The 16,460-nt window shown below is 45.3% G+C and overlaps 1 protein-coding gene across 8 annotated transcripts in view; it reads left to right on the top strand.

Annotated features, from left to right (window-relative positions):
• FAM193A (family with sequence similarity 193 member A) overlaps positions 1-16,460 on the top strand; it is a 163,507-nt gene that overhangs the window by 56,759 nt on the left and 90,288 nt on the right. For 3 of the 8 annotated variants that reach the window (XM_042985100.1, XM_042985099.1, XM_042985101.1), the window contains exon 2: positions 15,547-15,792. In XM_042985100.1, the coding sequence (XP_042841034.1) occupies positions 15,565-15,792 (228 nt within the window). In that variant the 5' untranslated portion in view covers positions 15,547-15,564. Of the gene's footprint in view, positions 1-1,601; positions 1,895-2,276; positions 2,460-15,546; positions 15,793-16,460 lie in introns of those variants that run through there. The other 5 variants (XM_042985098.1, XM_042985102.1, XM_042985095.1 and 2 more) reach the window with 5 other exon arrangements.

Raw genomic sequence — 16,460 nt, 5'->3', positions numbered from 1 at the left:
AAATACGGTCTCTTCTCTGAAAAGAGGAACCTGCTAGAAGCCTGAGGCACAAACTGAACACAGAGCAGAGAAGGTGGCTGGGAACTGACCCTAAGGTTAGGAGTCCTGGTCTGGAGGAATGTGTGGAGCCATCTTTGCCTAGAGTCACGACATCTGGGGTCGGAGTGGGTTCTCAGAAGCATCAGGAGGGTGTGATGACCAGCAGGCCAGTGGAAGAAAGACCATCCAAGACTCTCACGGGAGAGAGTGAACCCCTGTGCCTTTTGTCGGTGGAGTCCATTGTGATGCTGGAGGATTGGTGGCGAGCAAGAGCCTTACTGGCAGGTTGGAGAGTGAGCATGGCCCTGCACCTTTTAGTCCGAGGTGCCTGGCTGTGTGTGGCCGTGGAGCGCCTGAGATGTGCTCTAAGTGTGCAAGTGCACACCGAATATTGAAGGCTTGGTACGAGAAAAGAGTACGAAACATCTCATTAATAGTTTATATGGATTACCTTTGATAGAATATTGTGGGTGTTACTGAGTGAAATATGATGTGAGTAGAATTCACCTGTGGGGTTTTTTTTTTTTGGAGTGGGGGTTTAATAGACTTCATTTTTTGGAGCAATTTTAGATTCACAGAAAAATTGAGCAAGGAGTACAGGGAGTTCCCACGTACCCCTCCTCCGTCGTCACACACACACACACGCACACACGCCCCCACACGGTCAGCATCCCCCACCAGAGGGGCGTTTGTGACAGTTGGTAAGCCTATACCGATACATCATCATTAGCTCAGAGTCCATAGTTCCCATTGGGTCATTTGGTGGTGTACATTCTTTGGGTTTGGACAAGTGTCTAATGCTAGGTATCCCTATTACGGTCTCATGCAGAGTGGTTTCACTGCCCTAAAACATCTTCTGGGCTCCTCCTGTACCTCCCTTCCTCTGCCAACCCCTGGCAACCACTTTTTTTCTTTTTTTCTTTTTTTTTTTTTTTTTTTTTTTTTTACTGTCTCTGTGGCTTTGCCTTTTCCAGAATGTCCTGTACGTGAAATCATACAGTATGTAGCCTTTTCAAATTGGCTTCTTTCCCTTAGTAATGTGCATTTAAAGTTCCTCCATGTCTTTTCCTGGCTTGGTGCTCATTTCTTTCGAGTGTGAGTAATATTCCACTGTCTGGATGGATCGTAGTTTATCCATTCACGTTCTGAAGGACATCTTGGTGGCTTCCAAGTTTTGAAGTTTTGAATAAAAGTGCTATAAACATTCATATGCAAGTTTTTTTTGTGTGGATCAAAGTTTTCAGCTCCTTTGGGTATATACCAAGGAGCATAATTGCTGGATCGTATGGTAAGAGCATGTTTCGTTTTGTAAGAAGCTGCCAAACTGTCTTCCAAAGTGGCCGCACCATTTGCGCTCCCACCGCCGTGAACGAGAGTTCCTGTTGCCCCACTTGCTCACCCACGTGCCTTGGACTTTGGCCTTTCTGATAGGTGTGAAGTGCTGTCTTGTTTTCACCATTGTTGTTAGTTTGTGTGTGTGTGTGTGTGTGTGTGTGTGTGTGTGTGTGTGTATGTGTGGGTGTGTGTGTTTTAATTTACTGCATAGCTCACATTTGTGGCTTGCATTTAATTTCTCTTAGAAAGAGCTGGGGTGCACAGCTCCAACGGAGTTGAAAAGGAAGGAAAAGAGGTTCCTAGCAGCTGGAGGTGGAAGTGTGGTCCCGAGGAGGGTGTTTTGTGTCTTCAGCCTAGTGGTAACAGTGTGCTTGTATCCTCATGGAAACGATGCAGGAAAGAAGGAAAGATTGATGATCCGAAGAATGGAGGGGAGAATCCACAGAACAGAGTCCTCAAGCAGATGGCGGGGCCTGGTGCGTGAGCAGAGGTCTCACCTAGGCGAGGAGGCGTGTGCTGGGTAAGCATGCCGAGGGGCACAGCTCCAGGTAGACGGCTTGGAGCCTCTGGAAACAAACCGCCAGTGGGTTTTCAAACAGGTCGTTAGGACTTCACACCATCATCATTCTGCAGTGCTGTTTGCAGCGCTGAGTGTTGTCGTGGCCTTTAAATGTTTGCAGTTTCAGCAAGAGGTCTGTGCCCTTCCCCTCGTTGTGAGACCCACGGGGACCAGATGCTTTGACAGGCGCCTGCTCACCGGGCCAGGGTGCCCTGTTAAGGCTACATATCCGGTGGGTCCCCGCCTCCTGCTGCTGCCCGCCGGTGCACCTGCTTCACATGGAAGTCTCTGCTCTGCCTCCCCTCAGCTTGCTCTCCACACCTCTGCTCCCTTTCTTCTGCAGCTCCTGCCGGGAGGCACCCCTCCCTCTTCCTTCGGACTCTTAGCCCTCCAGTGAAAGTTTCTGTGCCTCCTCTCCCTGCCTTGTGAATTTCTTGGACCATAACAGTTTTAGTAACAATCCTGGAGGCCAACTCAGTGTTATCACCACATTCTGTGTTATGGGAAGTTGGGGATTCTGCAAAAGGCAAGTACTTTTTGTGGTTATTATTTTAGGTCACTGGCTAGTCTCTGGTGTGGCTGTCCTGGCACCAGGTGCCTCCCTGTGGCCGGGTGTGGGATGGACGGAGGGGGCTGCCCCTGGCCTGGGTGCCCAGGTCAGCAGGGCCATGTTGGTGACGAGCTTGCGGAGTGTGTTGAGTGGCTACCTTTGGAATTACCTCAGTCACTCAGTTTTCAAGTGTTGCCTATCCCACTTACAGTGTCTGACTCAAAGCCTTTCCGGCTTCTGTTCTATTTATGGGTTTTTTCTTCCCCTCTGGTGATATCTGGGTATTGCTGTAAAGACTGTTAGCACCCTGTACTAAATGACTGGTTACTGGAATTTTCAGATTTTAAACGGGGTGCAAACTATAGCCACAGAAGTTAGTATACTTTGATATCAGCATGTCATTTGATCACAGTAGGTGATTTGTGGTTTCAAGATAGGTGAAAAAGAATGTAAGAAAGACATATTTCCAGGGCCGTGAGTCTTTCTTAACTGTCTGATTTGCTGCTACTAATAAATTCAAGTTCTTTTTCTCTTTTGCCATATGGAGCTTAAATGCAGAGACCTGAGGTATTCTGTAAACATTTGAATGTGTGAATTGCCATGTGCCAGATGACGGAGCAGTGGCGCTAAACTCGCCCCGGCATCCTGACTTGTTCCGAGGCTGCTTAGACATTTATCTTCTTCCAGCTAAGCAGAATCAAAACAGTCATTGCATTGCTTACTAGACTTCAAAGAGGACTTCCTGTATATACAAAGACCATATTAATAACAGTTACATGCTTAAAACCATTGTATATAACTATAGTTTCTGGCAGAGAGCAGGTACCACTGTGCCTTCATTAGTGCGCAAAGCCACCCTGTTGACTTCTGTAGAACCACTGGGCATTCATAGGTAGGCCCAATCAGAAGGTTGACCAGCAGCTATAAGAAACCAATGGTTGCAGATTTTTTTAGGCTTTCTCTACTTTTTAAAAAATATAAACTGAAATTGAAGTAAATCCTAAAACAAACAACAAAACACAAAAAACCTCACTTCCACATTAGCTGTAAAAAGAATGCTATCATAATGTAATAATAGGGAATCAGTAATTAATGTTTATTGAATTTTTAGGAAGCACCTTTGAAGTCTTGAAATTGCTAAAAATATTTTACTCTCTGCGATTATATAAATTACATGTTCCAAAACATTAAAATATTTAAATAATTTTGCACCTAACTCATGGTTCTGTTAGCAATTTTATGGTAACTAATTGGAAGAGAACTTAAATATTAATGTTAGTAATTATTTCCCAAGTAGTACCACTTGCTTACAGAACTTGCATGTGCTTTGGGAAAGCTGAGTTCAGAAAGGAAGCAGAAAAGACTATAGATATTTTAGTGACCACACATGCAGTCATCCCTGGACACAGGTAGCTCACAAAAGATTGTGTGTGAACTAAGCAAGGAAAATGGCGGTGGGAGTAGGGGAGACCAAAGGTGAATTGATGATGTGGAGTAGCGGCTTCATTTCTGTCATTGAGCATTTACTGGGTGCCTGCTGGATGCTGGGTGCTTTGTGGGACTTAAAAATTCTTGAGTGTCATGAGAAGACGGACATTTGAAAGCATAAGGTAGTCGTGTCAAGTATAGAGGGGGTACAGGAATCGGGGTAATTAACTCTGTGGGGCTGTATTGCTTGAGGGGTGGGGAGTAAGTTGGAAGAAAGCACAGTTCACAGAAAAAGAATGATAGCCCAGTGAGGTTTGTAAGGGTGCCTAACAGCTGCCTGGTAACGGACGGGAGATTGGTGTTTCAGGATTGGAAATGGCATGTACTGAGGCCCCACAGTTGAATGGGGCAGAGGTTTGGAATTTTAAGGAATTTCAGCTGGGTAGTTCTGCAGCGACTAAGTGACAAGGGCCTTGTATGTCGTGCTTGATCCTTTTAGGCAGGGGACCTATTGAAGGGTTCAAAACAGAGGAATATTCTGGTCACATGTGCAGTGTGAGAAGCCATCCTGACAGAAGTAGAGGATATGTGGAAAGCAGACAGATGTGTGGGTTGGGGACCAGTCAGGAAGAGACCGCTGTATAGTCTCTGAGGCAGGAGATGTTAACGGGACAAAAACAGGCATGTTTGCTTTGTGTTTTGTGTACATGAGAATCCTGGCTTTAGCCTTCCCTCGGCTGTGTGACCTGAGATGCGCCATTATTACCTGACCACCTTTAGTGCTATTATGCCCCAAGATGCCGTATTTTCTTTGGGTCTATAATAAGTTTAGCTGTAAAGTCTTTATTTTTAAAAGTTTATTTATTTTGAGAGAGAGAGAGAGCAAGCACATGCAGGGGAGGGACAGAGACAGAGAGGGAGAGAATCCCAAGCAGGCTCCACACTGTCAGCGTGGACCCTGATGTGGGGCTTGAACTCATGACGCAGAGATCGTGACCTGAGCTGAAATCGAGAGTCAGACGCTTAACCAACTGAGCCACCCAGACGCCCCTACATGTAAAGTCTTTAAATAGTAAGTCTGAGTTTTTCATATTGCATTTGGAGTTTCTTTTTTGGAGATTGCTTTTATTTTTATTTTTTTATATATATTTTTAATGTTTTTATTTATTTTTTGAAGGAGAGAGAGAGAGAGAGCGAGCATGAGTGGGGGAGGAGCAGACAGAGAGGGAGACACAGAAGCTGAAGCAGGCTCCAGGCTCTGGGCTGTCAGCACAGAGCCCGATGCGGGGCTCGAACTCCCGAACTGTGAGATCATGACCTGAGCCGAAGTCGGATGCGTAACTGACTGAGCCACCCAGGCACCCCTGGAGATTACTTTTAAAACTAGAGTGTAAGCCTAGCAGGAAAATGAATTTGGTATCTTTCTTACATATATACACATTGGCCACAAACGACGGCTTGTACCACAGAGTAGAAAACCAGTTTACTGAGAAAGGATGAAGTGTCTTAAGTCACAGGTGCAGATCTCAGGTGTCCGTGGCACTTGCAAGTGTTTTCAGCAGGAGTGCCAATTTAGGAATAAATATATTCTCTTATGGAAAAACGTCTGGGTTACAACATAGGATCTGAAGTAAGTAAGTAAATCAATAAAATGCCTTTATATAAATACATTTTATCTGTATGTGTGTAGGATTAGGGGGACGACACTTATTTAGTGTTTATTCTTGTACATTTATTTTTAAAGAATATTGATGTAACCAGACTGGGTTTATCCTCCTGTCTTAAACCAGTTAAATGAAGGACAGACTATCTCGAACAGCATTGTTCCAACATTGGACAGCAGGCAGTACAGGACAGTGATCTCTGAGAGACAGAGAAACTAAACGAGCTAAGGACTGGCCAAGCTTACTGCCTTGAGAGCATTTGCAGGCCGTGGCTCAGGAAGAAAGGAGGGAGTAGCCCAAAGAGAACCTGGTGGTTTCCTTGGGGTGGGGAGGCCAAAGTAAATTTACAGGGCAGAGTACCAGAGAAGAGAGGGCTGCAAAGAGAAAAAGAGAGTTTTGGAGAACCACGTGGGATTCTCCTTGAATACTCAGCTGTGTACGGATGAGCACGGGCATGTGTGGAAACTGCGTGCCAAGGAAAGAACCCAGGAAGGGAGTCGTGCAACAGTCCTTGGAGCTCATGCAGGGCCCCAAACAATTTGTGTGCCCACAGCCAGAGTGGGGGAATCTTGCGACACACAGATAGTGCACTCCCAGGGTATTGCCTCAGTAGTGGGGCAGATTGAAGGTGCTCTCATCCTGGGAGCATCTCTACCTTCCCAATGGGATGCTGCCTGATGCACGAATCACTTAATAAAGCCAGTTAGATCTTTAAAAAACAAACAAACAAACAAACAAACAAACAAACAAAAAGGTGTTCTGATCCCACCTCCCAAGTTTTACAAGCAAGCCTTGGGAAGACCAGACTCTTCCCAAATAACCCAACTATGACCCAGAACAAAGCTCAGAAATATTTGAAGGCGTAAAACAATACCCATGACCTAACACAGTAAAGCCTACAGTGTCCAGACTATCTGGTCAGAAATCATGAGGCATGCAGAGACAGACGCAGGCAAGTACGATCCATAATGAGGTACAAAATGAAAAATAGAAACAGACTCAGAAATGACACATGTGATAGAATTATTAGCTAGATGTTAACGCAGTTATCACTATATTCTGTATATTCAGCCAGATAGAGGAAAGCATGAGCATGTTAAAAGGAAACACAGAATAAAAGAAAACCCAGGTGAACTTCTAGACTTGAACGCGTTGGATGCTGCAGCAGAAGAGGTGAAGGAACTTGAGGAGATAGCAATAGAAAGTATCCAAAAAGAACCATGAAGGAGAAGCCTGCAGGGCAGGGCGGGGGTGAACAGAGCATCAGTGAGCTTTGAAACCGCTTCCCGGGGCCCACTGTGTATGCGTAATTGGAGTCCCTGAGAGAAAGAATGGGAATGAGGAATACGAAAAAAATTTGAAGGAATAATGGCTGAAAAATGTCCAATTTGTTGAAAACTATAAACCCACAGATCCCAGAAGCTCAGTAAGCTTCAAGCATAAGAAAGATGAAGAAAATTACACCAAGACACATCATCATTGTGTCAGGGAAAACAACGGTTAAAAGAAAAATGCAGTCAGGAAAAGCGATGCATTAGGGGTGCCTGGGTGGCTCAGTGAAGTGTGCAACTTCAGTCAGGTCGCGATCTCACAGTTCGTGGGTTCGAGTCCCACATTGGGCTCTGTGCGGACAGCTCGGAGCCTGGAGCCTGCGTCACATTCTGTGTCTCTCTCGCTCTCTGCCCCTCCCCCACTCATGCTCGGCCTCTCTCAAAAATAAATCCACGCTAAGAAAAAAATTTTAGAAAAAAGATGTATTATGTATTGGACAAAGATAAAGACGGCACGGCGCAAGCCAGGAGATGGAGAGAGAACAGCTTTAAAGTGCAGAAAGGCAAGAGCATAACCTGGAATTGCAAACCAGCAAAAATGTCGCTTAAAAGTGAAGATGAGATCAACATTTTTTCAGACGTAAAAAGCCAAAAGAATGCATGGCCAGTGGATCTCCATCACAAATATGGTAAAGGAAGTTCTGAGGTAGAGAACAGATGTCACCAGGTGGATATGTGAGTCTGCGGAAAGAAAGAAATACACTGCAAATTGTAAATGTATGCAGAAAATACGTTTTAAATTACTTTAAAATACAGTTGTCCAGTTTTTTGATGTGTATTTTTGAGAGAGAGCAAATGGGGTAGGGGCAGAGAGAGCGGGCTACAGAGAATCCCAAGCAGGCTCGGTGCTGACAGCAGAGAGCCCAGCGGGGGGCTTGAACTCGAGAACTGTGAGATCCTGACCTGAGCCAAAGTCAGACGCTCAGCTGACTGAGCCACCCAGGCGCCCCTACAATTGTCTGTTTAAAAGAAGAGCAGTGGTGTGCCTGCCTGGCTCAGTCAGTGGAGCAGGCAATTCTTTTTTCTCGGTCATGAGTTCAGGCCCCAGGCCCCATGCTGGGGGTAGAGATTACTTAAAAATAAAATCTTAAAAACTAATAATAAAGCAAAAGCAGCAACAAACCATGAGACTTCCGTGTAGAAGGAAAATGTCTGACAACAGTAACATGAAGGCCAGCAGAGGGGAATGTAGGATTCTTGTATGTTTAGTGGTAAAGTCTTACTTGATGACTGTGGTAAGTAAAAATGTACACCATGACACTAAAGTGACCACTTCAAACAGAAAAGTGTAGCTCATAGTTCAACAAAAGAGATAGAATAGAGTCATAAAAAATACTCAATTTTTAAAAAGCTGAAAAAGAGGAAAAGGAAACAACACATGGGTCATTAGAAAAATAATTAGGTGATAAATTTTATAAACTTAAATATCCATTTAATATCCACAATTGTATTTAATATAAGTGATCTAAACATGCCAATTTTAAATTAAAAAATTTTTAAAAATTGTAATGTTTATTTATTTTTGAGAGACAGACAGAGCTTGAGCAGGGGAGGGGCAGAGAGAGACACACACACAGAACCGGAAGCAGGCTCTAGGCTCTGAGCTGTCAGCACAGAGCCCAATGTGGGGCTCGAACCCACGAGCAGTGAGATCATGACCTGAGCCGAAGTTGGATGCTTCACCCACTGAACCACCCAGGCGCCCCAAACATGCCAATTTTAAAAGATTGTGAGATAGGAAAAGTAGCACGTCCCAGCTATATGCTTTCTGCTGTAATGTGCTGTAAACATAGAGATGTACACAGTAAAGTCATAGGCAAAGACATGCCTTGCCTTATGTAAGTAAAAAGCTGGAGTGGCTCTTTAAGTATCAGAAAAATAGATACCAGAGCAAAGAGAGTAGTTTCATACTGATACAGGGGTCAGTGTATTAAGAGGACGTAACAGTCCTAAATGTCTTTGCACCTAATAACAGAGCTTCAAAGTATGTGGATGAAAAACTGATAGAACTTCAAGGGAAAACATTGCTGGATCATAGGGTAGTTCTATGTTTAGTTTCTTGAGGAACCTCCATACTGGTCTCCAGAATGGCTGGAGTTTGCATTCCCATCAACAGTGCAAGAGGGTTCCCCCTTTCTCTGCATCCTTTTAGCCATTCTGATAGGTCTGAGGTGGTATCTCATGGTGGTTTTGATTTGTATTTCCCTGATGATGAGTGATGTTGAGCATCTTTTCATGTGTCTGTTGGCCATCTGGATGTCTTCTTTGGAAGAGTGTCTATTCATGTCTTCTGCTCATTTCTTAACTGCATTGTGTGTTTTTGGGTGTGGAGTTTGATAAGTTCTTTATAGATTTTAGATACTAACTCTTTGTCAGATATGTCATTTGCAGATACCTTCTCCTATTCCGTAGGCTGCCTTTTAGTTTTGTTGATTGTTTCCTTTGCTGTGCAGAAGCTTTTTATCTTGATGAGGTCCCAATAGTTCATGTTTGCTTTGGTTTTCCTTGCCTTCTGCAACATGTCTAGTAAGAAGTTGCTCTGTTGAGGTCAAAGAAATGGCTGCTTTTGTTCTCCTCTAGAATTTTGATGGTTTCCTGTCTCACATGTAGGTCTTTCATCCATTTTGAGTTTATTTTTGGGTGTGGTGTAAGAAAGTGGTCCAGGTTCATTCTTCTGCATGCCACCCTCCAGTTTTCCCAGCACCACTTACTGAAGAGACTGTCTTTTTTCCATTGGATGTTCTTTCCTGATTTGTCGAAGATGTTGACCGTATAGTTGTGTGTCCATTTATGGGTTTTCTGTTCTGTTCCATTGATCTATGTGTCTGTTTTTTTTTTTTTTTTTTTTTTTTTGTGCCACTACCATACTATCTTGATGATACAGCTTTATAATATAGCTTGAAATCTGGACTTAAGATGCCTCCAGCTTTCTTTTTCAGGATTACTTTGGTTCTTTGGGGGTCTTTTGTGGTTCCATACAAATGTTAAGGTTGTTCTAGTTGTGTGAAAAATGCTGAAAAATGTTACAAGAAATAAGTCAGTCAGGAAAAGACAAATACCATATGATTTCACTCATATGTGGAATTTAAGAAACAAAACAGATGAACACATGGGAAGTGGGGAGAAAAAGAGAAAAGAGGGAACCCACAAGAGACTCTTAAGGATAGAGAACAAACTGAGGGTTGATGGAGGGAAGTTGGGGGATGCGTACTAAGGAGGGTACTTGTAATGAGCACTGGGTGTTGTATGTAAGTGATGAGTCACTGAATTCTACTCCTGAAACTAATATTGTATCATATGTTAACTGACTAAAATTTAGATTAAAAAGAATTTCAAGGAAAAATAGATACATACAAAATTATGGTTGGAGTTTTTAACACCTCTCAGTAATTGATTGAACAAGTAAACAGAAAATAACTAAGGTTATAGAAGACTTGAATGACATTGTTAGGCGACCTGACCTGACGGATGTTTACAGAAAACTCTACCCAACGATAGCAGCACACTTACACATTCTTTTAAGTAAATGTCAAACATTTACCAAATAGACTATATTCTGGCCCATGAAAAGTCATTTTTTTTAATGTTTATTTATTTTGAGAGAGTGTGCATGAGCCAGGGAGGGGCAGAGAGAGAGAGAGAGAGAGAGAGAGAGAGAAAGAGAGAGAAAATCCCAAGCAGGCTCCGTGCTGTCAGCACAGAGTCCGATGCAAGGCTCGAACTCCACAAACCATGAGATCATGGCTTGAGCCAAAATCAGGCATCAGACACTTAACTGACTGAGCCACCCAGGTGCCCCAAAAAAGTCTTGATAAATTTGGAAGAATTCAAATTGTACAAAGCAGCTTCTCTGACTACGTGGAATTATATTAGAAATCACAGATGAAAGACACTTAGCTACACATGCAAGGAAATCATGTCACACGTTAAATAGCCCATGAGCCAAAGAAGAAGTCAAGAGGGTAATTATAAAGTATTTTGGACCTAATGAGAATGGAAACACCACACATCAAAATTTATAAATCATTGTCAAAGTGCTGCTTATAGGGACACTTAGAACACTAATCACCTCTTTGTGCAGAGAAAGGGCTCAGTGACTTGTTCTCTCACCACAAGAAAGCAGATCAAAGAGCTAGTTACACCCAAAGTAACCCAAGACAAGGAAATAATAACATAAAGGCAAAAATCAACAAAACAAAAAATTGTTAAATATGGAAAGTCCACCAAACCAAAAGCTGATTCTTTTAAAAGTAATAAAATTGATAAACCTTGAGCCAGGCCAAAGATTTGAATAAATACTGCATAAGCCTGTGAACAAATATTTAACATAATTAACGCTTAAGGAAAACCACCGTGAGACAGTGCTACACAGTCATTACAATGGCTACCATGAAAACAGCTCACCACATCGATGAGGATGTGGGTTACTGGAAATCTACAACATTGCTTTTTGGGAATAATTTGGCAATTTCTTAAAAGTTAGACATGCACCTACCATATGACCCAGTTATTCTATTCCTTGGTATTTATCCAAGAAAAACAAAAGCATGTGTCCATACCAAGATTGTACATGAGTGTTCCTAGCGACTACTGTTTGTAAATAGCCAGAAACTGGAAATAACCCAAATGTCTCTGAATGGGAGGATGGATAAAAACAAGGTGTGGCTTACCCACGTAATGGAGTACTACTCAGTAATTAAAAGAAACAAAGTCCTGATACATACCTGGGAATCATCTCCAAATAACGGTACTTGACAGAAGAAGCCAGACGAAAGACATTATGTCGTGTGATAGAACTTCTGGACTTGCATAGTAATCGGTAGAGACAGAGCCCAGTCCAGTGGTTGCCTGTGAATGGGGGCAGGAGGAGAGTGAGTACAGGAGGGAGGGAGTTCAGGGGGCACAAGGAAACCTGGGGCGACGGTCAATGTTCATTGTCTTGATCTCCGTGGTTTCATGGGTGTGTGCGTATGTCAGAAGTATTCAGGTCGACGCCTCATATCTTCAGCTTCTCCTACGTCGGCTATACTTCAGTACAGCTGTAAATGCCTTTCAGGGAATCAGTGGAGTTTATATGTGTGCCTTACATTTGATCACAGATAGTTAGGAGCATAACCATGGGGCAAGGCACCAGTGTTTGGTTAATTTGAATTTTAGTCACGTGTTGTAGCATACACACGTGTGTATCTTATAGTCTCTGTTATTCGCTTTGTCTGAGAACGGTGTGGAGAGGAGAGGCTGGCATCTTTCGAGGACTAGCTTTATACTAGTTGGCCAAGTGTTGACAAGTTTTGACTTTGGTTCCCTCTCTCCGTGGATCATCTGGCCTGCCTTCATGGCTTTACATACCACACGCGCTGGTGACCCAGAATTACATATTCAGTCGCAACCCATTTCCCAAGTATCTTGTGCAAAGCAAACTCGCCACATTATCTGGATGTTTAACACGAAATTCATGTGTAACAACATCTATAGCAAACTTTTGGTTCTTGCCACGGCCCTAGCCCTCCAGCTGTGTGTGGCAGCCCTGTTGTTGGCACGACTGCTGCCCTGGTGGTCCGACCTGTTCTCGTCACATCCTTGGGTTCATCAGCAAGTCGTGTGGCTCTGCCTTCAGTGCTCCTAAATCAGACACCTCTGCTTTTCCATGGCTCCTGCCTGCTCCTGGAACTGCCTGGAACAGTGTTCATGCACACTGGGTCTTACCATGTCCTTCTGAGAAACCTTCAGCCTCTTCCCACTGCCCGCATGGGCAACCCTGCCTGCCCCCGTCTCTGGTGGTGCCCCTGGCCTTTGTCCTGCACCGCCCCCCCCCCCGCCCCCCGCCCCTCGCCCCCCCCCACCCCGCCCGACGCCCGCATGTGCTGCCCACGCCTGCAGTGCTTGTCTCCCAGATGTGCAGCTGTGTGTGTTTCTGTGTTGCCTTAGCATTTGGGCCCTAGCTCACTTCACCCTTGTTAGAATGACATCCTCCTTGTAGCCCTGCACCCTTGCTGATTTTTTTCTTCGTGGAGGAGTGCTTCCTGCCGTTGGATGGCCGGCGCTTAAGTCTGAGTTCGCCAGTCCGGTGTCTCTCTGGAACCAGCAGGACCTCTGGGCTACTTGCAGGTGCATCTGTGATCTAGCCTGTCAGGATGTTGGCACATTGTGTGTTTCAGATGTTTTCTGGAAGAGGCCTTCCTCATCCCAGAGCCTTCCCTGCACTCAGTCAAGGAAGACTTGTTTTTGCCTTTCCCACCTCTGTTCATCCTCAGCATCTGATTCCTTGTCAGCTCTTCCTTCATAGCAGACTTCACTGCTGTCTCACTCCTGGGGAACACGCAGCTTCTCCCTGATTGATCCCCTGTTCCCATCTCCTCTCTTCCCCCCCATACAGCCTCACCGCCCTGTTGGAACCTCCCCCGCTTCCCTCTCTGTCTCCCCCTGTGGCCTCCTGCCCCAGTGCCTTTGTGCTTGCTCTCAGGAGTGGCCCTCTCCCAGGTATCTGTGTGGCTACTACCAGCCACCGACATCAGGTGTCTCCTCGAGGAGGTTCTTAATGATGGGAAGGCATTGTCCCCAACCCCTGTCACTCCTGTCTGCTCTCTATTTTTCTCCTTCTCAGTGATCACTGTCTAATGTTCTGTATTTTTTCCTTCTCTGTCTTATTTGTAGTCTTTGCCTTTGACAGATACATTAGCTCACTGTGGGCAGGGAACTTTGTTTTAGTTACTGCTGCATCCTCAGTACCTGGACGAGTGCCTTGGCACATGGTGGCTTCCAGTAAATACTGGACGAACAGGCTGACCAGTGGGTGGACAGACAGATGATCTGGAACTGAAGTGGTTACCCTCAAGTCAGTTCTGGCTCTTATGTTATTATCTCTGGCTTGGAGACTTTGTAACCTTGGAACCTAGCACCTCCTTCTCTGGGTAAAAAGGTGGCCTGGAACAATCTGAAGGCTGTGGCTGTTCAGTTAGTGATGGGTTTTTTTCCATAGGCTGGGGACGAGAGGTGGTTTTAAATCAGTGAGATTTTTGAAATTGTCATACTTTCTACATCTTGGATCTGTCGGGACAGAGAAAGACGTCTGCTCCCATGGTGTTCTGTGGTTTGAGTAGTCTGGAGCTTCCTAGAACGCCACTTGTCGGGATACAGTACTCACTTCCTTCCCCTCGCAGCCCAGACATTCACACGGCTGCTGAGCTGGGTTTGGTTAAATCCATGGAACCTGCGTATGTGATGGAAACCGTTTTGGTCACTGGGTTATAAAGGCAGGTAAGAGTAAATGTGCAAGTCTTTTGTGTGTTAGTGGTGCTGTCTTTCACTCTCTTATTCATTCATTCATTCATTCATTCAGCCCCCCCTGTTGAAGCACCTGACCTGCTGGCCCGCCGGGGCTTTAGGGAAGGAGACTGCGGCCTTTTGAGAGTACTCAGGTGGCCGTGGAGCCAGTCGTTTAAATGCACACTTACAGTCCAGCTAACAAGCACAGCCAAAGACGTATGTGAGCCTTGGTGCAGGAGAGCAGGGAGAGAGCCATGGACTGAGGGAGGAGCTAGACTGCTGTCCGGGCAGGGCTGGGTAGGGTATCGGGAGGAGCCTCTGGCCGAAACCGGAGACTTTTATAAAATACCCCAAAGTTCCAGCCTGAATAACCTTGGCCTGGGTCCCTGTCCACCTCTCCAACCGATGAGGCCCATGGCAGAAGATGGCAACAGAGGCCTGGGGGGTTTCTGTCACCTTGATCCCACACGTGCTCTGGCTTGGAACCCTTGGCACACCTGTCCTGCCTCTGGAAGGCCATGCCTGGTTTCCCTGCTGACCTGTTCCCAGGTCCGCCTCTCTTGAACCTCTCAGGATTTGCAGGATTCCTGGGATGGTTTCTCTATGGTGCAGATGACCAGTCTTGGGCTCACATTCATTTGGGTTAAAATCTTGGCCCCTGCTTGCTGACCTTGTGACTTTAGGCCTGTTTTACATCTCTGGAGCTTGTTTGTGTATTTTTAGGGCTAACTTTTCTTTTCTGATAGGATGGTTGATGTTTTGAAGAGAATCTAGGGTCATGATCTTGCATCTTAACTCTTTGAAAAAGCAGACGTTGAAATCAGGTGGCTGGAGATGCATTGAGCATAACCGCTGCTGAGCTGGAAGGGAGGCTGGGTCTGGGATGTGTGGTGCCATCCGGCTCCTGCTGTTTATCTCGCCTCTGGAACGGGAATACCGCCTCCCAGGTGGTTGGGATCTGCACACATACACACAGGCCAGAATTACTCCCTTGGGTCTGAGCCCTCGTGTGCACGCACGCACCTCTGGAACAGTGGCTTTAAACTCTGCTGACGGTCAAGAGTCCTGGTGTCCCCCGTGTGGAAATTGAGATGCACACTTTTCAGCACGTGGGGAGAATAATAACATGTCTGGGTGAAGAGGCTAAGTGGACAATTTTCTAACTCCTTCTAAGATGTTCTTTATGGTGCTACTGTTTATTTGAAGTACGGTGTATTTCTAGACCACTAGGTACAGTTTTATTCAACAAATTACTTATTAGATGTTTATATAAACATGCACATACATTGTAATTTTAAAACTATATAGTATTTTTAAGTGATCTTGGCTTTGTGAATCATGTTTTGAAAATAGAAATATTTTTTTCTGTTTCAGACTCCTTTTAATTTTGGCATGAATCATAGAACACCACCCTACCCCGCTGGGGATTATTGTCTTCTGTGCAGAAGTGAGCGGAAAGACTCTTCATTCTTGGAGAGCGGAATTAAGACTGCGAGCAAATTGGCCCTTTCTATGGCCCCCAAGGGCAACAGCGTGCTGCACCTGCCACTGTGGGTGTGCCCAGACTGCCGGCGGACTGTGGAGAAGGAGGAGAGGCATAGTGGCCTCGACCAGCCATCGGTGAGTGTCCACCACGGACAGCATGGGCTCCTCAGCTTTCTCACCCGGTGGGCTAATTGGGCGGTGAGATCGTTAATTTGGGTCAACTCTCTGGAAGGAAACCCCTCTTACGCCACCTCCGGGTCCCTTGCTCCACCCTCGGGGGCCATCCTCCTGGTCTTCTGTCCGTACCTGCAGCAGGTAGTGGGGGAGACCTACTCTCCTTGGTGGCGCAACTCAGTCAGCAAGCTCAGGAGACCAGAGGATGTGTTTGGGCTGGTCTCAGGATTTCTTTGGCAAGACAGTTTGCTGAAAACCTCAAAAAGTCTTCGGTTCTAGCCAGTTTCATGAGCTGGTAACTCACCTAAAATTTTTTTCCCAGAGGCAGTTCTTAACTCTGCCCCCGCCCCCCAGTTTTTCCTTGATTTCTTTTTTCAGCTGAATGGAGGCATTCTTGAGCACTTCGGGCTTACATAGGAAGGCCACACTCTTAGTCTGCTCTTTGGCCCAGTCGTGTGTTAGTGGCCCTGGTCCCGAAAGGTCTTGCTAGTCTGCTCTTTGGGTTCTGGAACGACTTGGCTCTTACAGCCATATGAGGCCCCACATTCTAGGACTTTTCTGTTCCTTTTATTTCTGTCTGTAAGCCGCTGCCTGTTTTCTAAGCTGTTGTCTCCTGATGCCTCACTACC

This window comes from Panthera tigris, chromosome B1 (genome assembly GCF_018350195.1).
Source record: "Panthera tigris isolate Pti1 chromosome B1, P.tigris_Pti1_mat1.1, whole genome shotgun sequence".
In the NCBI taxonomy this organism is placed as follows: Eukaryota; Metazoa; Chordata; class Mammalia; order Carnivora; family Felidae; genus Panthera; species Panthera tigris.
This window is presented reverse-complemented; position numbering and strand designations above follow the sequence as displayed.